The sequence below is a fragment of the Poecilia reticulata genome, chromosome 17, assembly GCF_904066995.2.
Source record: "Poecilia reticulata chromosome 17, P_reticulata-male-v2, whole genome shotgun sequence".
NCBI lineage: Eukaryota > Metazoa > Chordata > Actinopteri > Cyprinodontiformes > Poeciliidae > Poecilia > Poecilia reticulata.
This window is the reverse complement of record NC_088846.1, coordinates 3942089-3967560: the sequence shown is the minus strand read 5'-3', so window position 1 is coordinate 3967560 and position 25472 is coordinate 3942089. Positions and strand designations below refer to the sequence as shown.

General features: G+C 36.3%; 1 protein-coding gene across 2 annotated transcripts; it reads left to right on the top strand.

Annotated features, from left to right (window-relative positions):
• Positions 1–69: 69 nt before the first annotated feature.
• Positions 70–24905, top strand: hfm1 (helicase for meiosis 1). Of its 2 annotated transcripts, XM_008433357.3 has the most exons (40): positions 70–582; positions 2924–3078; positions 3174–3289; positions 5277–5565; positions 7698–8014; positions 8689–8730; positions 8840–8910; positions 8995–9127; positions 10102–10253; positions 10358–10432; positions 11113–11268; positions 11360–11560; positions 13153–13241; positions 13356–13399; positions 13687–13788; positions 14701–14846; positions 14967–15061; positions 15193–15326; positions 15528–15575; positions 16132–16212; positions 16297–16388; positions 16548–16654; positions 16764–16811; positions 16892–16989; positions 17086–17220; positions 17378–17463; positions 17947–18030; positions 19031–19188; positions 19295–19398; positions 19679–19840; positions 19954–20019; positions 20121–20245; positions 20819–20901; positions 21424–21521; positions 21822–21905; positions 22127–22426; positions 22944–23007; positions 23114–23216; positions 23383–23528; positions 24574–24905. In XM_008433357.3, exons 2-40 carry the CDS (start codon positions 3008–3010, stop codon positions 24617–24619), a joined length of 4551 nt encoding a protein of 1516 aa, XP_008431579.1. In that variant the 5' UTR covers positions 70–582; positions 2924–3007; the 3' UTR covers positions 24620–24905. The 2 variants fall into 2 exon arrangements, with proteins under 2 accessions (XP_008431579.1, XP_081454179.1); XM_081598053.1 differs by having other exon boundaries at positions 8840–9127.
• The last annotated feature ends 567 nt before the right edge of the window (positions 24906–25472 follow it).

The following is a 25472-nucleotide window of genomic DNA, read 5'->3' as shown; positions in this document are numbered from 1 at the left end:
ATAGGAGGCATAAAAACCTGAGTTAATGACCATCTCTTTTGGGTGGCAGATTTTTTTTAGGTGATGGCGGTTAAACATCGTTTGATTCTATTAGATAAATTGAACATCCCTTTTCTGTCTGGGTTGGACGTTTGCGACTCAAACATGTCCCTGTTCACAGCTGCCAATAAGGCAAAGACAGGAATCATCTTCCAACAGGAGAGTTGATATGTTACCACCATCTGCCCAAGGTTGTCTTTTCTTTGGCCATTGTTGTTTTTGTGACCGGTAATTTTCCTGTCCAGTCCCCTGTCTAGCGTCCTTTCCTAAGAAAGACGCGTTTACACTCTGTTAAAAGCATCCCAACAGGTCACAGACCGACCTGTTTCACAGTTTTCACGTGTAGCGCTCTGGTGACATCTGAACATAAGACCTGTCAAAAACAAAACCATGCAAATGGAGTAGCTACTGCGTTATAGGAGTTCAACCTTCAGCTGCTGTAGAGCAACACTGTCGAATACTGATAGAGAGGGTGAAGGCTTATGCTCCAGACGTACCTAACAATGTTGGAATAAATATGGACGTATATATTTATTGTTACAGGTACGTATACAAATATTATTTAGAATGAATTATGTCGTTATTCATTGTAGGTAAACCAACATTATGGCGTCATAGTTAGCTAACTTAAGCTAGCAATGCCGTGTGACACACGTTGACAGCTTCTAAACTGATAATAGTTTTATTAAATAGTAAATGTAATACTTATTAAAATTATTCATTTGAGCTAAAAACCGTATAAACACACCATCTTGTACAGTCGTTCTCAGACTTATAACAGTACAACAAATACTGCCACGTTAATGCCAAGCTTGCCTTCTGTCATATTAAAACTGTTCAACATGCCTTTACATTTTGTTGTTTTATGTCAAAAAACAAAATAAAAACATATAGTTTTCTATTAACATGACTTGATTGATTGAAGGACATGCTTTAATTTTAATCAGACGTTAAAGGCCATTATTTTTTATTTTAGAAAAATAAATAGGAGGGGCTTGAAAATCTAAGGTTTAACCATTTACACCGAAATCCAATATGGCTGCCTGGCATAAAAAAATTGTGATAGTTGTGGTAAAAATTATTTTTTGTGTGTCACTAATTTGTTCACGCAAACATTATTACATAGCTTTTAACAGAACATGCTGTTTCAGTGTTTTGAAGTACAAAGCAGAGAAATACATTGTTAAAATTGTGTTAACTTGCTTTGCTAATTTTAGGCTATCTGGTCACAGAGCATAAGGTCCTGAAAAAATTAGGATACCTCAAAAAAGGTATCATAAAAGAGTATTTGCTGTTATTTTTAACATATTGGATCTATTTAATATCAGTTTTAGCAATGCTTGTATACAATTTTATACAATACGAGCCAGCCAAAGACAACAGTTTTTAAAATCTTTTAAAAATATGGAATAAATTGGAACAATCTAGCAATTATCACAACTTAAAATAGCAAAAAACTATGTACAGTCTGTATGCATTGTGTACATGGTGACAACTTGGTTACTTAGCATTTTTAAGGACCTTTTCTTTGCTTACCCCTCAGGTATTTAGTTTTGTGTTTCTCTCTGTAAAGTAAGGGTGTTGCAATCCAAAGAGCTACCTGAGGCCTCCACAAAGATAACTGTAGTAGTTTGTGACTCTGGTAAGGGCTTTACAGAGGTCTTTAAAAATTTGAAGTTATTCATCCCACTATATAAAAAGTAATCTAAATGTCTAAACTTCTAAATGTCTAAATTTTATAAAAACAACTGAAAACATGCCCTGATCTAGGCTTTCAAGCAGATTCACCCTGATAGCAGACGACAAGATGCTAAAAAAGTGTATTCCTTTAACAATTTTTTGAATTAGATTGTTCAATTTCTTTTATGTTAAAAAAAAGAAGCAATAGATATTAATTACACTTGTTGCTTTAAGAATAGCACAATAATTATTAATGTTTTGACAAAAAAAGTGTATTTGTTTTGATTTTTAAGTATATGCTCAAGTAAAATTCTACTAATATTTTGAGTGCTAATTCTACTGAATGTCATAACTTTTTTTCAGCAATGTTAAACCATTTTATTTTAAATCTTTGATATACCTCAATTCTGCTAATACAGATTTACATTTACAATACTAATTGAATATATGAATGCTTAAATTAGGATTTTAAGAAGATCAATTTGAGCTTTTTAGATTAAATATTAACATGACTTTTGTGACTTATATGAACTGGATTTTATTTTTGCTTGTTGAATTATATGAAGTGCATTAGGTCATAATTTAATGCTACATCTAAGCATAAAATTAAAGTGGAAACATGCCAGAAAGGACAGTAATTATAAGGTTTTGTTAGCTGTAACACTAATAAAGATTTTTCTTTAATGATAGGTATAATTTCTGACATTCCATTTTTTTAGAATAAAAAATAGATAAAACAGATATATTTTTAAACTTCATAATCATTTTTACATTGTTTTATTGACTTTTAAGGAGTCTCTTTATTTACTATCCTTCTTGATTGAAGTCAAATAATTTTAAGTCCAAATCTGTTAGAGGTATGATACTTTTGGGCTTAAATGTATATAAGTGAAATGATAATTGATTGAATAAAAAACATTGCCTGCTATCACAATGGAGCACTTTTCAAACTGGTAGCTTATTTTTTTAAAATAAGTTTTATTACTTTATATACTTTATTTCATATTAAACTATTCAAAAATGTATTGGATCTTTTAAGAGAATAGCACTAGAACATAACGATAACTTATTGTTTGATGCTTTAAAATGTATCTATGAGCTTCTAATTGCACCATAAAAAGGACCTTGGTCTACATTTAAGGATAAGAGAAATATTTGTCAGTCTGTGGCATGGAAACTTATTCTGTTCTTATTTTCTTTATAGCCAAACCTCTGTCGCCAGTACGCAGGCTGACTGATTAACTTGCTGTGGTTCACATTTAAAAGACAGTCTGCATTACCTGGAGTGATGTTTGATGCAGATGACTGCACGCTGTCCTTGGACAGTCTGTTTTTTGAGAAGCCTACTGTACACAAGGTGTAAGTATTTAGAGATCCACTGCACAATTAGAGTTTTATTGTCCACTTTCTGGGGGAAATGATCCTGTTTTTTTCCCTGAACCTTATTTTGACAGAAAACCATTTCCTCTGGAAGGTAGTCAGTGGCAGTTAGATGAACCTCCACCTCTTAAACATATCCCAGCCACTCAGGACATGCAACAGGAGGCTGAATCTCTCTCTGCCTTGTACAGTATGTAATGTTTTAAATTAAGAAACATTCTTCTCTGCTTACTTTAATAAACTGCTTTATATCTGACTTCTTGTAGAAGCCCTAAAAGATTTGCTATTCATGGATCATGCTAATAGATATGAAAGTTCTGCAGTTCAGCTTCACTTGATGTTTCTTCAGTTGTCAGAGGCGTCATTGACACTTCCAGTGCCATTTCTTCTTGTGGGGTTTTTCAGCACAGGGCACCCCTTCAGCTGACACAAAGTTACATTTAGTTTTAACATGTGCTCCATGTTTTGATTACCAAACTGTTAAAATCGTTAAATCCAAGAGCTGTTAGTTTTGCTAGTAAGAGAAATGCTGGGACAACAGAAGTAGCTCGTACTTAAAGTGCTAATAACAAGATTGTAGACTTCATGTAATTTTGCAACAATATAGGGCTGGAGAATAACAATATATATTGTGATACACACACATAATCAATATCAACATCACTGAACTCAGATCCGGAGCCGCACAGCATTCTGGGGGATGTAGACAGAGGAAAGACTTTAGCCGCTCAACCTCTGTGGCTATGTATATATTGGTAAATATCGGTTATTGGCTATAACAATAATGTCAGAAACCAGTCAAAATTTTCGTACAAACAAAACAATGTTATGGTACATTAAAAGCATTTGAAAAATAATCACTTTTGGCAAAAATTTACTTAGGCCATTATGGTAGGAAGATGTCAATATTTTTAATCAATAGACAGCCCCGTGTGTGTGCGTGCGTGTGTGTGTGTGCGTGCGTGTGTGCGCGCGCGCGTGTGTATACACAGCTAACAACTATAAATCAGCAGTTATTTCATTAAATACATATAACGAAGTGATATTCTAGACAAGGGAAATGGGAAATGGGATTACCTTCAATGTTTTTACCATCCTAATTCTGATATGATTGTAAGATTTAATAAATAATTGTCATGTTTACATTACTTAAATACACAAGATCTCGGATCTTACCTGCATCTTCTTTAGCTTGACTATGCAAGACCGAAGGGCGGGTTGGGATATCCAGCGGGATGTGGTCGTGCTCACCAGACCAGCTATGGTACTCGCTCCCTGGCCATGCTGACCGCTGCTCGGTGTGGCTCCAGCTGTGCCACAGGGGAACACTGTAGGTACAGCTGTTGGTAGCAGCACGCGCTTGTGTTGAACCGAATACCCAAGCGACTCCTTTAATACGGGAACAAAATCAAAACAGTGCAACTCAAAATGTTCCGAGCACAGAACAGACGTCTGGGTGGGCTTCCAGTTCTCACGGGTACGTCTGACCTGCTTCACCCACTTCGAAAGTAGCTCAGGCTCCTTGGGGAACCTGAATAAACTCACACCATCCTCACGAGTGTTGGAGCAAAACGCCGCGATGCAGCGCGAAGGCATAGCCGCAATTGTTAAGCGATAACGACTTTTGCGGCTGTCTGCTGAAAGTTGCTTGTTTTTGTATCAACAAAACTGGCGGTCCTTCTCGCGCAAACGTCACATCCGCCTTCGCATTCACAAGGTGAGCGCCGCCACATCCCGTTCAATTTACCTAAAACGGAGCGGGGTTTTTTCATTACAGTACTGTAATTGAAGCGCGTTTTTAACGTCTATATAAATAATCTGGTGTGGTTTATAAAACATGACAGAAAATGTCAGAATCGTGTTATCCGCCCTTTAAAGAGAGGAATGGAGAGCGCGACAGGCGGGTAGCAGAAGTGTTTTTCGATTTAGTTCATGGCTCCAACGCAAATGTCCAAGTTATTGCACATTGCTGTAATATTTTTGATGGGATTTCCCGCATTAATACTGACAGATTTTCAAGAATAATCACTAAATTTCAGGCCCTGATTTAAATCCACCCAATCATCAGTACAAATTTAATAACAAAGTTCTGTCCAAATTTCTTATGTCAGGAAAGCACTGCTGAAAGCCATAACGTTAAGAGCTCATGCATTTTCTAATTCCTTATGTATTTGCAGGTTTCACACAGAAACCCAAGAAGTTCCAGCCTCCTTTTAAAGGACTCAATGCCTCTTCGTCAAAAATCAACCGTTTCTACAGTTTTAATGATGAAGAGAGAAGATTTGAGGAGACTCAAGGTGATTGCACCAGCAACCTCAGGGGAAATAATGGTTGCTCTGGTGATGAGGGGTTAAAGGATTACCCTGACGGTAGTTTTCTGAGTGGCGGAGGTGGAGATGAAATCCAGCTGGACTCTTGTCATGCGGCTATCAGCAGATGCTTGCCTGGTCTACCTTTAAGAAGAAGGCAAGTGCCACTCACTTATCAGAATTCAATTAAATAAACTGGACTAACGAAACTACTGCCATTGTTTTCTGAAATAATCACACATGAATTCTTGTGTATGACTGCAATGTGATTGAAATGTTTAAGTACACATGGCCTGTATCCATACACAGCAGATCAACAGAGTTGGTCTTCCCAGCAGGCAGATACAGACCATTATTCAGGCATGCCTTACCTAACAGGATTACTGTCTGTAACTACGGTGCCTTGCTAAAGTTTGAAGGTCTATTCTCATTTTGCATTGTTACAGCCACAAGCTTGAATTCAGTTCACTAGGATTTTTATATGATAGATGAACACAAAGAACTGCACACATCCCTTTTTAAATGTGAAAGTGTTACACAATGACAAATCATTCAAAAACATTTTACAAATGTAATGAGACCGATATAACGAAAGAAAAAAATGCAAAAATCCAGTTGCATAAGATTAATACTTTTTTTGAAGTACCTTTTGATTAGAATTCAGGATTCAGGCTTATTTAGTTGGCGTCTACACTAGTAATTATGTGTGCAGTTACAAGACAAGTGAGCATTTTGACCCTATATCATTTTTAGGCATATTTCCTAACAGATATATCAGATATCTGAATATGGATGTTGGGAGAAACATCCATATACGTCTCAGTTTTTCTATATTTTCTCCAATTATTGGAGAAAGGATTTGAGAAATGATGTAAAGTTCCCTGAGTCGCGGTGTACAAATAGATACACAATAGATACAAGGTTGTGCACACTTATGCTTTTATAACAGGTTTCTTTGTTTTTCCGAAAGCAAACAAATCAATGCATGATATGTGCCACATTAATGGTGGAAAGAGTTTTCAAATGTTTTACCATAATGCAGCTCCAGTCGTCAGGAGCCAGTGTCCTGCAGATGTGTCGCTGCTCCAACACAGCTGACTCATGACTAAATTACCTCCTCAGGATATCATCAGGCTCTGGAGGGGCTTGGAAATAAATCATTCATGATACAGAAGTATCATGAATACTCTGCTTCTACAATGTGTTGTCTAAGGGAAGGTGAATACAAATGCACGCCATGCTTTTTAGATTTTTTGTTGTTTTTTTTAGAAAAACATATTTATGTTGATCTATCCAACAAAATCAATTCATCTTGTGGTTATAACATTCCAAAATGTATCTAAGTTCAAAAAGTATGAATACTTTTTCACTTTCACATGTGAAACCTACGATTCTATGAAATAAATATATAGTCTCTTGAGACAGAAATTTTTGCTTGAGAATTAAAATAATTTTAAGTTTGAAAAAAATAATATAATCATAAAATCTATTTTATGATGAAATCTATCCTGTCAAATAATTGGACAGGATAGAAATTCAATGTTGTGCATTGAAATGTAAGACTAGATTTCTTCCATATGTTTGTTTTATTCAGATCCACAATGTTTTGCTTTTCTCTAGGTGTATGTGGAATTAAGCCTGTCACAATAACACATTTTGCTTGATGATAAATTGTCCCAGAAGCTATCTGGATAAACGATAACATTGTTATTTTGACACAATTTTAAAGTATCTAAAGGCATAATAATGCAAGAACACATTCTCAAATATCAATAAGCTTTAATTTCAAATGAGCATTTAACACTTGAACTGAAAGACATTTTAAATATCTAAAATAATTAAATAAAGCAACAGAAATAACAAACAACATGAATTATGAAGTCTCTGTAAACAAAATTGTCCTCCAATAAAAGGTCTCATTGAGACCAAAGCACCAGACTGAAGTCTTTTGTCCTTCAGTGTTAGGTAGAAAGAGAGACAAAAACCACAAATCATGCAAATGAAAATTATCGACCAGCTTGTTTTCATTTATTATATGATTAATTGATTTATTGCAATAGAGCCATGTGGAACATTAAAATATATTGCTGATTCCTTAAAGTAGGTGTGCTGTAAATATTCTCAGAGTTTTGCAAAAGAACAAAATATGATGTTTAGCCGTCCTCCATACTGGTCTTGGAAGCCAGACGCCTGAATGCTTTCCCCTCTCTGTTACGGCTCAGCAGCAGTCGTTCTTCTTCCTCTACCTTCCTGCTGTTGCTTCAGTTTCTCTCCTTCCACACTCAACAGCTTGTTCAGGAGTCCTGCGCTGAGCGGCGCAGGCGATTTGTCGACCAACGTTGACCTCAAGTCTTGCAGCAGGAACGGCGGCGGCGGCGAGAAAATATCCAGACCTCAAACTTTTCTCAACCCAGTTGCCATGGCAACCGTGCCTCCTGCTCTCCAACTACCACAGGCTGCCATCGGTAAAGCCGCTCCTCCGTTCTCCTGTTCGTCTGCGGTGAGCGTACGACCCCTGCAACAGGCGCCACATGCAGAAACGCCGTACAAGGGTGCAAAGAAAGCCTTCGTTCCACCCATGACACCTCAACCGCTGCACATCCAAGGTTCTGCTCAACACTGACACACTGACACACTCAGTTTATCAAATAACACCCGTAATGATAAGTATTCCCATTACTGACTGTGGCAGAAGCTGCCATAGTGTGTCTGGGTAAGATGAGGCATTATAATGTGAGCTCCCTTCATTGACTGCTTCATTGTAATGAAACCAACTGGTGACTAGGTGGTAAACACTTGAAGATGTAGACAGTAATACTATGGAGCTTCTGAACTCACTGATTCTTAAAAGAATATTTAGTTTGATTCATTTATCTTATTAAAATATTCACTTCAAAAACATAAAATCTTGAAGTTTATAGTGCAAATATTTTTTGGTACATTTGAAATGAGACAAAACTAACTTATAAGTAACTTTTCAATGAGCATTTTTTAAATATATAATTACTTAATATTGATGAAAGAAAAAGTAGTTTCACTGGCAAAACAAATTTCTTACAACATGGGAAAATTGTATTGTTATAACTAATAAAATCTACTTTTTGATCAATATTACATAATTATTTACTTGAATCAAGCTTCTACAACTTGCTGAAGAGTAACCTTGAAGTTAGTTTTTTTTCCCAAGTGTACTAAGCCAGAAACTTGGTAAAATTTTGTGTTTTGCTGTGCAAATAATGTGGCTGTAAGCAAACATCGTCTTTGGTTTCTTCCATTTTAGGATCTTCTGGCTCTGAAGTTCTGCGTCCCGTGTCAGAAATCCGTATCCTTTCCTGTTTGTTTCATGTACATAAAGACTTTTGGAAATTACTTGTCCACCTCTGAATTACGCTGGAAACAAGCGGAGTGATTTCCTGAAACGTGCAACACAGCAGTGAAATTCAGATCCATCTTTAGCGAGTTCCCCTTTTTCAATTACGTCCAATCCAAAGCTCTGGATGATGTGAGTGTTAAAAGAAACCGTACAAACATATTGCTAAATAAGATAAATAACATAATACTGTTAGAATTGTTGCTGTGTTTGCAGGTTCTTTACACAAACAAGAACTTTGTAGCCTGTGCTCCGACTGGATCGGGGAAAACGGTTCTGTTTGAGCTCGCCATCATTCGCCTGTTAATGGAGACTCAGGAACCATGGAGAGATGTCAAAGCTGTGTATAGTGAGACCAATATATAGGCCAATTTTCTCTATGGTTGGATCTGATTGGTTACAAATATATGCAGCGCATCAAATACTGAAAACCTGAAGTTTATTTTGTTATTCAGGAAATAGGCTAGGCCAACAAACTCTCACTACTTTTAGTCTATAAACCCACCAAGCAACAACATGATCTTTGATGGGCTTTTTTTAAGTTTAGTGACAGTCAAGAAAAGTTAGTATGCTTTAAGATATGAATTAGAACAATCACAATTCTTCATTTTCTGTTGTACTTAGTCCTTAAAAACAGAATTGTTCAAAATCAGAATCAGCAGGTCAGATGTAAAAAAATAAATAAATAGGCATCGACCAAGAAATGCCTGATCAGTTCAGTTTTAGTACTCACACAACATCATTGTAAGGTAAAGTAATTTTATTTATATACCACATTTTCAACAACAAGGAAATGTAAAGTGCTTTACATGAACTAAAGGAAATACAAACCAAATGACAAACCAAAAGCAAGAGCAAAAGAAGAAAAATAATCTAATAGTGTTGATCTAAAGTATGTAAACTAGATACTTCTATTCAGGGTTGCTAGATAAGTATAAGTAAGTATAAGGCCTAATTCCTTTTCTGGGTTTGAATAGGAGTCTAAAAAGTAGTTGCTAAGGTAGTTTTCCTGGATTCTAAGTTTTTTTCTAATACCTGTTCTGGGTTGCTAAGTAAGTACTGTATATTGCTAGATAAATATAAGTAAGTATTCTCTGGACTTTCTAAGAATGCTCTAAATTTGTAAAAGTAATTAGTACTCCACAGTTTCTAAGTATCGGTAATAATAATAATAATAATAATAATAATAAAAGCCCAATCATTTGCTAAAATAATGCATCAAAATAATATTTTCCTTTGGGATTTGTGTTAAAATGCAAAACAGATAGAAATAAAATTATAAATTTGTTTCTGGTGGGCAGACTTTGTGTTTGTTCTCCTCAGTGGCTCCCATCAAAGCGCTCTGCAGCCAGTGTTATGACAGCTGGAGCAAGAAGTTTGGTCCTCTGGGGCTGACCTGCAAGGAGCTGACCGGTGACACAGAGATCGATGACTTGTTCGAGATTCATGACTCCCACATCATCCTGACCACGCCTGTGTGTGATGCTACTCAAACGAGAGTACCAAAAGAAAACCTCTGATATGTAAAACCGTTGTTGTTTCCCTCAGTAGTTAAAGCATTGCTGTGTTTGGTTACTAGGAGAAGTGGGACAGCATGTCAAGGAAATGGAAGGATTCTCTGCTGCAGCTTGTTAGACTCTTCCTTATTGACGAGGTCAGTGTGTAACATCACTTATTTCACAATGTGCGTCACTTGTAAAAATGACTAGTGCCTTTTTATCTGCTAGTTGGTGGATGATCAGTGTCACTATTATAAGACACTACATCTCAGCTCAGTAAAATTGGATATGTTGCGTTGATAGGTAGCCTGTTTTTGTAGGCCTTTCCAGAAATGTTCATTTGGGTCGAATCTCCGATAATAAAAAAGGGGAAAGGGTTTGAATACTTTCTGAAAGCTGTTAGGTTCTGTGTTTTCTGTGTGCTAGTTTGAGATTTTCTGTGTCCCGTTTTCCCCTGTGAGTCTCTGTGCCGTCCTGATTGTTCCCAGCTGTGTCTCGTTTCTGATTACCCTCCCTATGTATTTGGTCCCACCTGTTGTATGTGTTCCTTGTCGGGTCCTTGTCTATGGTTCGTTTGTCATCTATCGCTGTTTGCTTGTTGCTACCTGTGTCTTCATTATTAAAAATCCACTTTCATCATGACAACCGGGGCCTGCCTGCGTTTCCCTCACCACTCTCAACCTCACATCATGACAAAAGCATTGTATGTTTCAGAAATCTTTAGCTGCATCTATTATTAATAAAATATATGCAATAAAAAAGATTTGGTCAACTTCCTGTTAAATCCCAGACAGGTTCCCGGATTTAACCAGCATAAAAAAAAATGTATTTCCAGGTTCATGTGGTGAAGGATGCAACCCGTGGCGCCACATTGGAAGTGGTGGTGAGCAGAATGAAGGCAGTGAATTCATACAGGACATCTCAGAACCCAGAGGCAGGCGTCACAATGAGATTAGTGGCTGTGTCGGCCACAATCCCCAACATATGTGACGTAAGTGTCACAAAGAAACATGCTCAGTTAGAGATCTGTCTTGGCAGCATCAGTAATCTGTGACTGACTTCAGAACTGCTTGGGTTATTAGATAGCTGACTGGCTCTCCAATGGGAGCGAGCCGGCCTCCTATCTGAGTATGGATGAGAGCCACCGTCCAGTAAAGCTTCGGAAGGTGGTCCTGGGATTCCCCTGCAGTGGGACACAAACAGAGTTCAAGTTTGATTTGTCTCTCAACTACAAGATGGCCAACATAATACAGACGTACTCTGACCAGAAGCCTACGCTAGTGGTAAGTGGAGCAGGTGACAGTTACTTAATGTGTTTTGTGTTTTCATGTAATCCTTGAGAGGCAATGTAAAGGGTAAGTTATTATTTATCAATCAAGCCTTACTAGTTAGCAGTATTCATACAGACAGGTGTAAAGTAAAGCGGCTTGCAGAGGTTAAAAACAGAAGGGCAAATATAAAACCCACTGGTTTTATGAAAATTACCAAACTAAACAGAAAATAAAGGGGTAGAACAGCTAACTATTGTGGATGAGCAACTGTGGAAACGCAACTTGTAGATTAGTGAGGAAATACTGGTTATATATCATGATATACAATTTTATATATCTATATCAATATATCTATATCAATATATAGATATATATATAGCATATATCTATACTATATATACAGTATATCTATATATAGTATATATATAGATATATATATCCAGTGGTGGGAAATATCGAAGTACAAGTACTTCGATACTGTACTTAAGTACAATTTTTGTGTATCTGTACTTAAGTAGATTTAATAATGGATACTTTCTACTTTTACTCCACTACATCTGTACTTTCTACTTAAGTACAGATACTTAAGTATCTGTACTTAAGTACAGATACTTAAGTACAGATACTGTACTTAAGTACAGTATCTTAAGTATCTGTACTTAAGTACAGATACTTTCTACTTCACTACATTTCTACAAAAGTTGTCACTCATGCTGAATTATTGTGTGGAGGTGTTGACAGAGGCGTCGCATATATGGGACAACGCTGTGACCAAAGTCTGCATTGATATGACATTCAGGAACGATCCGATTCTTCTGGACGGATTTTTACTGATCCACCCCCCTTCTTTCCATCCTCTTTCTGTTGGATTTCTTTAAAAATAAAAGCCACTAATGGCAAAAAAAAGTGAAGTTTATGCTATGTTAGGACAGGAGACAAGATGTTTCCATCCCTGAAATTATGATGCATAGAATCACATATTGTAAGTCTAAACTATGTTACAGAGTAAACATAATAAAATCATGCTTTATCTGTGGCATTGTTCATTAAAATGGCACATTTCTAATGTATTAAAATTAAATAAGATAGGTTCACTAAATGATATTGTATTAGGGATTAGGTAATGCATTCAGCAAGTACTTTTACTTTTAATACTTAAGTATTTTTAAAAGCCAGTACTTTTTTACTTTTACTTAAGTACAAATGTTAATGCGGTAGTTTTACTTTTACTTGAGTACATTTTTGTCTGTGTATTTGTACTTTTACTTAAGTAAATTTTTTGAGTACTTTCTCCACCACTGTATATATCTATCTATATATAAATATATAGATAGATATATATAGATATCATAAACCTTTGGGTCTTGTATTGGTCATGTCTGTTAGTTTTTCCAATATTTTTTATTTCAGTTCTCATGTTTATACAGTCCTGTGAAAAAATATGAGTGATTTAGTCTTATTAACAACTGTGTAAATTAAAAGTATGTGGTGCAGTGTCGTAGTTGTTTACATGACTTTATAGAAGGTGGCAATATTCTTTTAGTTTAAAGTATTACTTTTCCCCTGTTTCTGGTTACTGTTCCTATCATTTTTCCTTTTTGTAGTTTTGCTCAACAAGGAAAGGAGCTCAGCAGTCGGCTGCAGTTCTGGCCAAGGATACCCGATTCATAATGAGCTTTGAACACAAGCAAAGGTGCACCGTTCTGATGTCTATGTGTGCGAATAATTTAATAACAATATGTTGTAGATTTCTTTAGAGTATTACAGGCTACTCTGCTGTGCTTATGATATCTTATTGACTTTGCAGGTTGATGACATATGCAAACTCTACTCTGGATTCAAAACTGAGAGGTAATGCACCTTGCAACATGTTAAACCAAACATTTGGGAAACTATTATATGCCGATGCATAAAAGTAGTAATAATGCAGTGTAGTTGTATTGCTTGATGGCCTATTTAATTAGCAGCTCCTGTGAACTGCTCTAAAACTGTGTTGCTTAATAACTGTCCACTATTTGGTTAAATAACCTATTTTTTTAATAACTCAGAATTGAAACATGAACCTGTTAAAGTCTGGATCATCTGACAGAACCCACATGTGTTTACATAAAACATTTTGTGTTAATCTTTTGGCCCAGATCTGATGATGTTAGGAGTTGGTTACCACCATGCAGGCGTTGACTTGTCTGACAGGAAGCTGGTAGAAGAGGCCTTCACCCTGGGAGACCTGCCTGTCCTATGTAAGAGCAAATACAAGGTCTGTAGGTCATAGGAGTTTATTGTACTTCTCTTCCATCATTCTTCTACAAAATGATGAGAAAACTACAGTATGTGGGTACATTTTACAGGTACGCTTAAAATTGTTCAACCCCCACAGCAAAATTAGTATTTTAGTTGCATCTGACGCCTTAAAATTGACTTCTGTCTCTTTAACAAGCTCCTACTCTTCCTGACACTACGCTATCAGCATGTCATCGTAGCAATGCTTCTCCATGATGCCGTTTACAACAGTTTTAGAAACATTGGACTGAGTAGTAATTCCTATAATGAGCTCAGCAGATGCGCAGTTCTACTCAGTGTTTGCTAATTGCTGCTGCCACTAGTCTGAGGAACTGAGTGGGGGAGTCCTGAGGGAGTGCTGCTCTGTGGGCTGAGAGCTCACCTGGGGCCTAAAACTTCAAGCTGGAACTTTGGGTAAATATGCGGTGCTTTGTAGGAACAGATGCCCCCAAATGGTGGGCATGGGGATTAAAGAATTTCTCAAATCAAAGCAACACTCCAGGTATAGTATGTCTTTGATAAGTTCAAAAATAATCTTTTGCAAAGTACCCCCCCTTTAAAGCCAACAGACCTGATGTAACTAATCAAAGCGTTGAGGGATCAGGTGTGGTCCCAAACTTATGAAGAATATTATTTAGGGGTTTGAATAAGTTTGAGATTACAGTAATTACAAGATTTACTGTTGAATTTGGATCAAATCCATGTTTAAATTGTTTATTTTAATAATTTAAATAATTTTACTTACCTGTTTAAGCTGCTATTATGTAATTTGTTTATCGCAAACACATTGGCCAGTTAGAATTTTGCCCATAAACCTAATTGGCAGAGAAGGCTGAATAATTGAAGGTGCCCTGCTGTTTGTGACGTCCCAGTTACAACCCGGACTCTGGCTATGGGGGTGAACCTTCCTGCTCACCTGGTTGTCATCAAGTCAACGATGCAGTACGTTGCCGGCTCCTGTGAAGAGTACAGCGAGGCTGACATCCTGCAGATGATTGGCCGGGCGGGGCGGCCTCAGGTACCAACACAGTTAAAACTTGAGGGACACTTTCTGTTTTTTTGTTCTCACTGCAAAGTTTGTTTTTTTTAATACAATGACATTTTACACCTTCTTTCTCACTGCATTTCAACCCCTCAGTTTGATACATCAGCAACTGCAGTGATCATGACCAAGGTTCACACCAGAGAGAAGTACATGAAACTTATGAATGGGATAGAGATCATTGAGAGCAGGTAGGACAAAGACATGCTTGTTTTTACTCCCCGCCCCTCTTTTTTTCCCCCCTGTTTTTTTCTCTGTCCTTCTTTCCTGCAGAAGCATTCCCACAATACAGATAATATTTTAACACACTGTGCTCCTGTAGCTTACACAGTCACTTGGTGGAGCACCTGAATGCTGAGATTGTTCTCCAGACCATCAGTGATGTCAACATGGCTCTAGACTGGATACGCTCCACCTTCCTGTACATCAGAGCCCTTAAGAACCCGTCTCACTACGGTCAGCCCCATAAATTCAAATCAAGTGTTTATCTTCCTCAGTGCCTTGCATACACATCCTTTTTCTCATATTAAAACTAGGGATGCACCAATCCACTCTTTTCACTTCTGATACAGATACAGACATCTGACGTTTAGCATAAATACAATAAATATAAAAAAGTATGATGTTTACTCCTTTATGTTCTCACTTTCTACTCAGGTTTCTCAACCAACTTAGACAGATATGGTATTGAAGCAAAGCTTCAAGGTGAGCGCTGACTGATCAATTACCTGCAAATACATTAAAACTGATTAAAATAGTACCAGATATTAGCAAAGTGCTAGCAGTATTCTTCTAGTCAAAGGTAAAGGTTGAGGTAACACTTTATTTGAAGGGCGTGCATAAGACTAATATGACATATAATAACATAAACATAACGGAACACCTTTAATGAACATGAAGGAGTCTTCATGAATGTTCATGACAGTTGTCATTAAGTGTCATTTGGTAAATAATGTTTCTTTTAATTTGCATTAAAAATGACACTTTTAATGCAAAGTGTCACTGCAAAACTGGAACAGATTAACACTCTTATTTTGTATTAAAAGTGTCACTTTTAATATTGAGACTTTTAATGCAAAATTTTGCATTAAAAATGTCAGTATTTACTGAATGACACTTAATGACAACTGTCATAAACATTCACGAAGACTACTTTATGTTCACTACAGGTGTTTTTGTCATACTTGACAGTGTCATGACATTCTTATGCACACCCCTTCAAATACAGTGTTGCCCAGTTGGATTATCCTGTCTTTTTCAGAACTGTGTCTGAAGACCCTCAACTCTCTGTCAGCCATTGATTTGATCACTATGGATGAGGATATCAACATCAAACCCACAGGTGGAGAAACATAGCATGGTAACTTAGTGCTTTGAAAGGAGTTTCTATGTTTTTTATCTGAAGACGCTTCTTGTATTTTAACAGAAGCTGGCAGGTTGATGGCGAGGTACTGTGTAGCCTTTGAAACAATGCAGCTGTTCAGCAGAGTAACCGGCAGTGAAACACTGCCTGACCTGGTAGGCTGTCTGTGCTACAGGAAAAAAAAATCCCCATTCTGTGTGCTTTGACTTAAAACAGGACGTTTGTTGGTGCAAATATTTTAGAGAGCACTTTCACTAAAGGGTGGCAATGCAAAAATGGATCCAGTTTAAAAGTCTTTGGCATTCTGTGCGCAGGTTGACCTGATGTCAAAGAGCAAGGAGTTTAGGGATGTTCAGTTGAGAGTAAATGAAAAGAAAACCCTGAACACCCTGAACAGAGACAAGAACAGGGCCACCATCAGGTCAGACTCCTTTGAAGGATTATAAAGTATCGTATCAAAACATGTTCTTGATGTATGTCTCACCAGATACAGTAATAGCAGTGTTAGATTGTTGGATGTATTCTTTTAGATTTCCACTGGAGGGAAAGATCAAAAACAGCGAGATGAAAGTGAACTGGTCGGTGTGTTTTGGTAGAATATCATGCAAAGATGTTCGTCTCAAGAACTTTAATGGTTCTGATCCATGTTTTCTTGTAGCTTAATTCAGGCTCAGTTGAACTCTATCTCAATTCAAGACTTTGGTCTTATACAAGAGACTGCAAAGATCTTCAGAATCGGGATGCGAATCAGCAAATGTGAGTATAAAAATGGCAAAAAGTAAACAGTTTTTTTTTTCTTTTTCTTTGCAGAGGCCTCTTTTTCTGACTTATCTTGTGTTTTCTTCTCAACAGGCTTGTCAGAGTTTCTTACTCAGCAATCTAAGACTGGGTTTTGTGCTGCACTTAACTCCCTGATCTTAGCTAAGTGCTTTAGAGCTAAGCTGTGGGAAAACTCACCTTTTGTTTCCAAACAGATGGAGAAGATAGGTCAGTGCATTGCCACACTATGCATCATAAAATGGCGAAATTCAGGACTACATTACTAAAATATATTCTAAGACCACCCATACAAGACCTTTTTATGTCTAAATTTCTACATTATTAACTTAAACTTGATGTTTTTCTGTGTCTCACCGTCCTTCAGGTTTGACTCTGTCAACTGCGATGGTGAATGCTGGCCTCACCAGTTTCAGCAAAATAGAGCAAACCAACCCCAGAGAGCTGGAGCTGGTCAGCCACTCTAACGTTTTTACTGGAAACCTCTGACAACCATACGCTGTTATGTGTTTCACTGCACTATGATATACAGACCCATTCAATAAATTAGAATATTATTAAAAAGTTAATTCATTTCAGGAACTTAAATAACTAAGTGAAACACATTATATAGATTAACTGCAGCCTTTTTTCTGTTAATTATGATGATTTTACCACTGGCAGCTAATAAAAGCAAGACATTTAAAATTAGACATCAGACCAATAAAAAAACATGTTTAATAAAGTAGTGTGAGCTTAATGAAAAGTATGTTTACTACCTACTTTTAGGAGGTTATTTTCAAGCCTCGTCTGAATGCACGTTCACATTTTTTGAATTAGAATATGACTGTAAGTTTAGTGGCTGCTTTTAATTGAAATTTTTTTCATTTGAAACTTGTTTTGATTTTAACCTTTTGCCTCATTTTCTGCTAACAACAATTTTTTGTCCCAATGCAGATTCTTAACAGACATCCGCCATTTGGAAACCAAATCAGAGAATCTGTTGTTCATCTTCCAAAGTACGACATTAACCTGGAACAGGTGAGCCTCACAGCAACAAGAATCAGAAAAGCATCTTTGTATTTATTTGAATCATTTTATGTTTTTAAAGGATACATTTCCTGTCCAGAATTTCATTTCTGTTTTATTAACAAACATTTTATTAAAATTCTCTTAATTCACTTTAGTAAAGACAAAGGAAGCTGTAAAATTACATCAACTCCAAGTTTAGTATCCAACATGGCTGCCGCTGCAGATATAGAATGTAGTGATAGTTGTTGTAAAGTGTAAATATAATTTTTTTTTAGATTTATGACTTAATAAACCAGTGGCATACATTCTTATGAATATGTTAGAATAGAATAGAATAGAATAGAATAGAATAGAATAGAATAATCCTTATTGAGAAACAAAGTGACAGCAGGCAAATTGTAGCATATAGATTGACATAAAAATAAAAATATTAAAAACAGCACTAAGAATAACATACTGTACAGTAACGGCAAACTTAAGACAAATTTAAAAATACTGTTCACTTATTAATAATTGCATATTTGATCCAAAGAAATTGAGAGGGAGTAGGATCATTAAAATAATGTACAAAATGTTCCTTTTTTCATCAAAACAATAGGCTATTTAAAAGAAGTGAGAAAAGAGTTTGGACATGTGGTATGTTATTATCAGCCTGTGTTTGTAGTAGCAGTTAGCACCAACAGCTAGAACACGCTGAATTCATTCCCAGTTCCAAGCTCTGACCTGCAGGCGAATCAAATGCAGCAATAAAACATCTCTGACTTTTTGTCACTGAGAAACTTTTTGTTGTTGTTTTGAGATCCAGTTTTTAGTTTGGCGTAAATATGACTTCTAGGCAAGGATAGCCAAACCAGAGTAAATAGAGAACTTTCTGTTAACCCCTGTTCCCTCCTTTTTTACTGAACTATTCCATTTTGATTACTTCAGAATAGATTTCTATCCTAAACTAGTGATTTCAACCTCTGTTATCGCCGCACTTCTGTCTTTAAGCTTCTTGTTTTTTTTGTAGCTGCCCAGGTACAGCAGTGCCACAGCTGAGGTTGTGGTAAAGGTGACCCTACAAAACCAAGCCCAGCTGCTGTCCAGGAGAACAGCTCCAGACCATCACTACGTCTCTCTGATCATTGGCAACTCTGAAAACCATGTAGTCATTCTACACAAACTCAAGTGAGAAACGCTCCCCTTGGTTAATGTTGCTGTACTAAAACACAACTGGAGTTTAAGCCAGACTAAAGCTGGTCTAAGAAGGGTGTTTTCATCTCTGTTTCTTCAGGGACTCGTTGCTGCTGAAGTCTGGTAGCTGGACCAAAAAGATAGATGTGCCAAAGGCTTCCAAAGGAAATGAGATCAGTGTCAACCTCATCAGCTCAGAATATGGTAAACTACGGAAAAATCTTTAGATACATTTCTACTTAGAAATATATCAACAAACATTTCAAAAGTTTTTTTCTCTCACATGTTAGAGATGAACAGGGAATATACGTTGTTCACAGTTCAGTCATATAAATCTGTAATTTGAAAACATTTATTCTGTAGGTGAAAATTCAGTGGTGGGAAATAATTACAGTTACAGCTCTTTTTTTTGGTAAATGTAGACGTTCATAAAAACAGTAGAATTTTCAGAGCTTGTTAAACTTGACTTTGTCGTTCTTTGCAGTGGGTCTGGACATCCAGCTGAAGTTTCCTGTGTACTACTCTGCTGCAGCCCAAAATCTTGGGACTAAAATTCCACAATGCAAAACAGATAATCTTGTTGGACAGAGAGCTCAACACTCAAACTGCTCTGAGACTCAAAAAGCCTCATCTGCAAAGAAGCTAGGCAATATAAAGTAGTTTAATAATGATGGTTTTGGTTGATGTAACAAGGTAAAATAGTTTTTGTTCCTTACATCAATGCAGCGAGTTGACTTTTTTTCCTGTGTGTGCGATCAGACTCAGCCAGTAAAAGACAGTGCAATCATTTCTGCAAAAATAAGAACCTCTGTGCTCATGACTGCTGTGAGTAAAGCATATAACTTTTCCCAGTTTATGTGTCTGCCTGTGTAATTCACGTTTCCTTTTGTCAGTTTTGTGTTGACACCTCTATATTTCCTCGTTAGGTAAAGTAGGTGTTGCTGTAGGACAGAAAAGGTCAGCCAACCATGAATCCAGCTTCTCCTCTTACTTGGAGGACCTGAGGAACAGGTCTGATGTACTTGCACAGACCCCTGTCAAACGCCTTAAGGTAGACAAGAAGATTTTTGCACTGTCTCTCTGCTTAAATGTTAGTCTATCATAGCTTTATAACTTTGTTGTAGTTTTCTGAAAGACTTATCAGAGTTTCGAAATTAACTACTCTTTTACTTTTAGTCCAGTTTCCAAGGTTATGCTTTTCTGTCAATATTTATTTTTTGCTAAGCATTTTATTACCGGCTTATGACTCGTCCAGGCCTAAAAGTACAAAACTCTGATGATCAACTGTTGTATCAACACAGAAAACATAGGAAAGAACATAGAAAGGTATACAGAGTTGTCTTCTTCATTCAAGGCATAAATGTAAAACCCAATGTAATTATCAATTAATCTACTGATTAAAAAAAAGAAATTGGCATATTCTGCAGATTTTTCATTGATTCTGTTCATTTTTGTTCTAATAAGAACAATCCTTAAATGTGCTAAACATGTGCTTTTCAAAGTTCATTTTATCAAAAACCTTGAATGTGGTTTGGTGTAAATATCTTTACGTGTAAGATAGTAAGTTTAATATTGCCATATATGCGCTTCATGTTGTAAATGTTTCATGTTTTGTGATCATCAGATAAAAATGAGTGAAGAGCCTCTGTCTGTCAACATGAAGAGGTTTGCCTACAATCCCAGAGAAACACTTCACTCTTTCTCCTGGTATTTACATTTCATTCATTCGTTCATTACAAATACAATCCATCAGAGCTGGGTAATTTTGTTTAGCTAGTTTTTGTAACTAAAATGCTTGTAATATCTTGGAGAACCTTTAGACAAGAGACCAAACAATAAAAATAAAATTGGTACACCCAATATATTCCATTTTTGATTTAGATATTTACATGTAGAAAGTTTAATATTTCAAAGAAGAAATGAGGTCGTTGATCTACTAGACAATATTTTTCAGCTTTCTAGTAAAAGGTTTGGTGTCCTAACTTTTCTTTTTTTCTGCTTTGACTGAAACTTATGTTTCCACATTGTGCAGCTCTAGCAGATCTGCATTTCTTGTTTTATTTTTGAAAATCTGATTTTCTCGTTTAATTTTTCACAACAATAAGACATGATCCCTAGCTTATTCTGGTATCTATTTGATGAAAAGTTGTGGCTAGATAAATGCTAAAACAAGTATCTTGTGAGTAAACTTTGTTATTGCAAGCTTTAGTTCTGTGTGTTTATGTGCAGGCATGCAGGAAATGAGTATAAAAGTGCAGACATGGAGCTGACAGCTGAACACTACGCTGAGCTGCCTGATGTAGTTTCTTTGGAGGATTTTGACAGAGGTAAACAAGCTGCAGCATTAAGAGTATTTTAAACTCCACAAACCTTGTAACACAGAGCATGAGAGGTGCATCAGTTTGCAGATGATCATCTACTGTGGCCAGTTTTCATCTTTGGCCATTCTTAATAATAACCACCGTTGAAAACTTTCAACATTTGAAACTCAAAAGTGTTTTAGAGTTTTTAGGCAGAAATTTACTCCTCCTTTTGTTTTTTGACCAGTGGCCTACCATTGTACTTACCTGATTTCAACAGTGTACATTTATTTTTTCTGTTCTACTGTTGTATTGTTTCTTTTTCAGATTACCGTTTCTCTGCAGAAGACGGTTCTGAGGGATTGGCAGAGACTTCCCAAACTTCTCCTGCAGCACCTGCTTATCATCAAAGTACAGATGTTCTGCGTAACTATTTAATTTTGTTTAATAATATGGCACATTCTGTGATGTCATGTATCATGTATGTTAAATGCCATACATTTGTTCTTTTTATAGTAATAAATAACACTTGTGATGTAGCAAGTTGAAATCTCATGCTGCACTTTTCTAGAACTCTACAATTATATTTTATTTTACTTCCTGTCTGTTTTCTGTATAATTTTTCTGTCCAGATTCCTCAAAGTGGATGACCCTGAAATTCAGCTCGGGCTCCAGACCGCCTCCGAACCAGATCAGCACAGTCAGCTCAGCTTTGTCAGGCTGGTCCACTGCGGTGCCAGAACAAAAAAAACCCTACAAAAGTCCTTCATCTCTCCAAATACCAAGTGTCACCTTTGACCTGGGAAATGAATGGGATGACTGGAGAGATTTTGATGATGAAAACTTGCTGAATGCCAGTGAAACATCACCACCCCCATGTGAAAGCAGCTTTCAGCCTCAGGTGCAGCAGCATGTTCAAAACAAGATATCAGGTAGTTACATTTTAAGTCAAATGTAATGTAAAAAATATATTTCATGTTATTTTATGAAAGTTTTTGTGTATTTTATGACCAATAAGACTTTTGGAGTATCTCTCCATTAGAGATGCACCAATAAATCTTTGCCAATTTTCTCAATTATGGGAGATTGGAGACGGGCGCATGTTAAACTTGCATGTTAAACACTTGCAAGTTTAACATGCATGTGTTAAACTTGCATGTTAAACTAGTTAGTTGCATGTTAAACATGCAACTAACATGTTAAACATGCAACTAACTAGTTGCATGTTTAACTAGTTTAACACTAGTTAAACATGCAACTTTCACCAACTTTGTGACTTTGTCTCTATATGTAGCGACTCTTCAGAAAATAAGTCAATATAGACCAAAATTGTAATAATAAATCAGGCTTTTAAAAGATCGATGATAGGCCAGAAAACTGTAATCTATACAACCCTGCTTTCCATAATTGTAATGACTATGAGTTTACTTATTATCTATTTTTTGACAGCACCAGTGCTGATCAGCAGCTCACAAGCAGAGCCCTGTATGACCACTTTTACTACATCACTGAGGTTAGACCCCCAAAAAAGGATTACATTTTGCTTCTTATTACAGCTGAATTTGTAACATAAAACCACACGCATCTAATAACATCTTTCAATTTCATGCTGGTCTTAGGTCGATTTCACATTCAAGTCCTGAAATCAGGAATGTTGGACTCTCTTCTATCAGTCAGTCATTCACATCACAGAAGAGGATTGCACTGGACTGGGATAAACAGGTGTGAGCATGTGAAGCTCATTTTTCTTCCATTCTTTTTGTTTGCTAATTAAAATTGTCTGACTTGCTAGTTGAACGTGATCCGAAGTGCCGATGTTGCTTCTTATCGTTGTTCCTGGTTGTGGGAGTTGTACAGTTATTGTGTTCTTGTCTTTCACTTTGTGTAGAGACCAAATGTTTTCAGTGATGTCTTCAATGTAAAAACACCTGAAAAACTCCCAGCACACACTCTGGGTGAACAGGTTAGCAGAAGGTTGGATTTCTTCTCTACAATGAATGCAACATCCAGTTCCAACCTGCCTCTTCATAAAAGGTAATCTAATCTCACTGATAATCTAGGGATGTTCCACTCAGGATCTGTCGTCCCAAGTCTTAGTGTTTTAAGACGGGTTATCATCAGCATTCATTAAAACTGTGTAAATTTGCAATGCAGTTAAATCAACTTGATTAATTTCATCCATACTACATGGTCGATATTAATATTGTGACTGTATACCACCTAACAGACTCTTCTGGGCTAGCCAGAAGTGGACTTGATGGTGTGTTTACAACACTGTCCCGCTGCATGTCGCAAGTGTGCCATAGTTTACACTCACAGACCAATGGCCGGACATTTTCCTTCAGGATTTTCTGGCAAAGAGTAAAATTTATGTTTTATTTAGTTATGGAAAGTCCTCAATGTGCAGAGATGTTCAACAAACTGTTCCTGCTGTCAGGGTTTTTCTATGTGAAGTAGATTACTGAAGTGCTGCGCTCCTGCTAGAATTACTTTGTATGTTTCTATCACTCCATTAATTAGCCCTTAACATATCTTCCATGTGGTTCCAGTTAAATTTGTGCGAAACTTGAAGTTGTTCATAAACGTCCTTTGCATTGTATAAGTTGTATAACTTTGCTGAAGCTTGTTAAAGAATGTCTTTATTTGTTTCTAAACATAAACAGTGAGTTATTGATTAAGCTGCTCTTGATTAGCTGGGGATGTATTGGCAGAGCTTACAGAGCAGGTGACATGATACACAAAGACCAGGCGCTGCAGCAGCCAGTACAGTCGCGTCATTACAGGGAGTCACTGTTTAGTAAAAGATAAATAATGTGTATAGTAAAACTCAGCTATACCTTTGAAAAAAAATGTACCTAGTTTCTTTTTGAAAATAAGTTGTGTAAAACACAGCCAGAAGAGTTGATTGGACTGCAGTACACCAACAACAAGTATCCAGAATTACGTTTTGATTAGGGGCCCTGAAAACGATTGTTTTAAAGTGCTATGACTGGGACTTCTCTACTTTTATTGAAGTGATTTTATTTTTGCCTGATTAATGAATAATTGCTGTTTATTTTTTCTTGTCCATTATTCACAGCACAGAGGAGGAGGCTTTTCTTGGCATATTTGATGGTATATTCTAGAATATACTATCCTCTAAGAGATCCGTTACAGTTCAGTGTTCAATGCTAAACTTTTATTCTTTCACAGACCTCTCAGAGCTGTATTGGTATATTGAGTTATATATGTTTATATTAAACAAGTTGTTCTTGTTCTATTTGCTATAATGAATGTATTTATGCTTGTTATTAAATAAAGCTTACGTTAACTCATTTATTTCTTGAATTGTGGTTAAATAAGAATTCAATTAATAGTTGCAAAGAGTGAGATTTTTTTTTTTCAAAAGTTCAAATTATTTTTCCATTTGTTTAGACAAGTTAAAGTCATTTTGTAAACACATTTTACATAGCCAAACAGTGACAAGAATTAATAAAAATTTATCAGAATAGAATTTTGAAAAATACAAATGTTTGCTTAAATAAGAAGTAAAGGTCTATCTCATAATTTGTGATACATATAGGTTTTACTTTTGCTTTTTTACAGTAAAGATAAGACAACCAACTTAGACTATTCAGGCCCTGAGGAAGAAATTTAAAAATCTCTACAGCGTTTTATATGATTTGTGCTTTTTTCTTGAGTGGTTTAAAATGAAAACATTTTGAAAATAAATGAGGAAAACATGTATGGAAGGGTTGTTTTTTTGTCACAAATTTTATTCCATTAAAATAGAATTTGGCCATAATAATTAAAAGGTTAGTCCTTTAACCACCCATTATTGGTTAAAATGGGTGTTAAGTTAGTTCAGTAGTTAGTGTAATTGGGAGGTTTTTTGCGTTTGTGAGTCAGAACACAGTCAGAAACTATTGAATGTACATGTAGCTTCCATTCAAATACACTAAATATGTTTGACAGCGATTTCAGTTTGTCCATTGACTC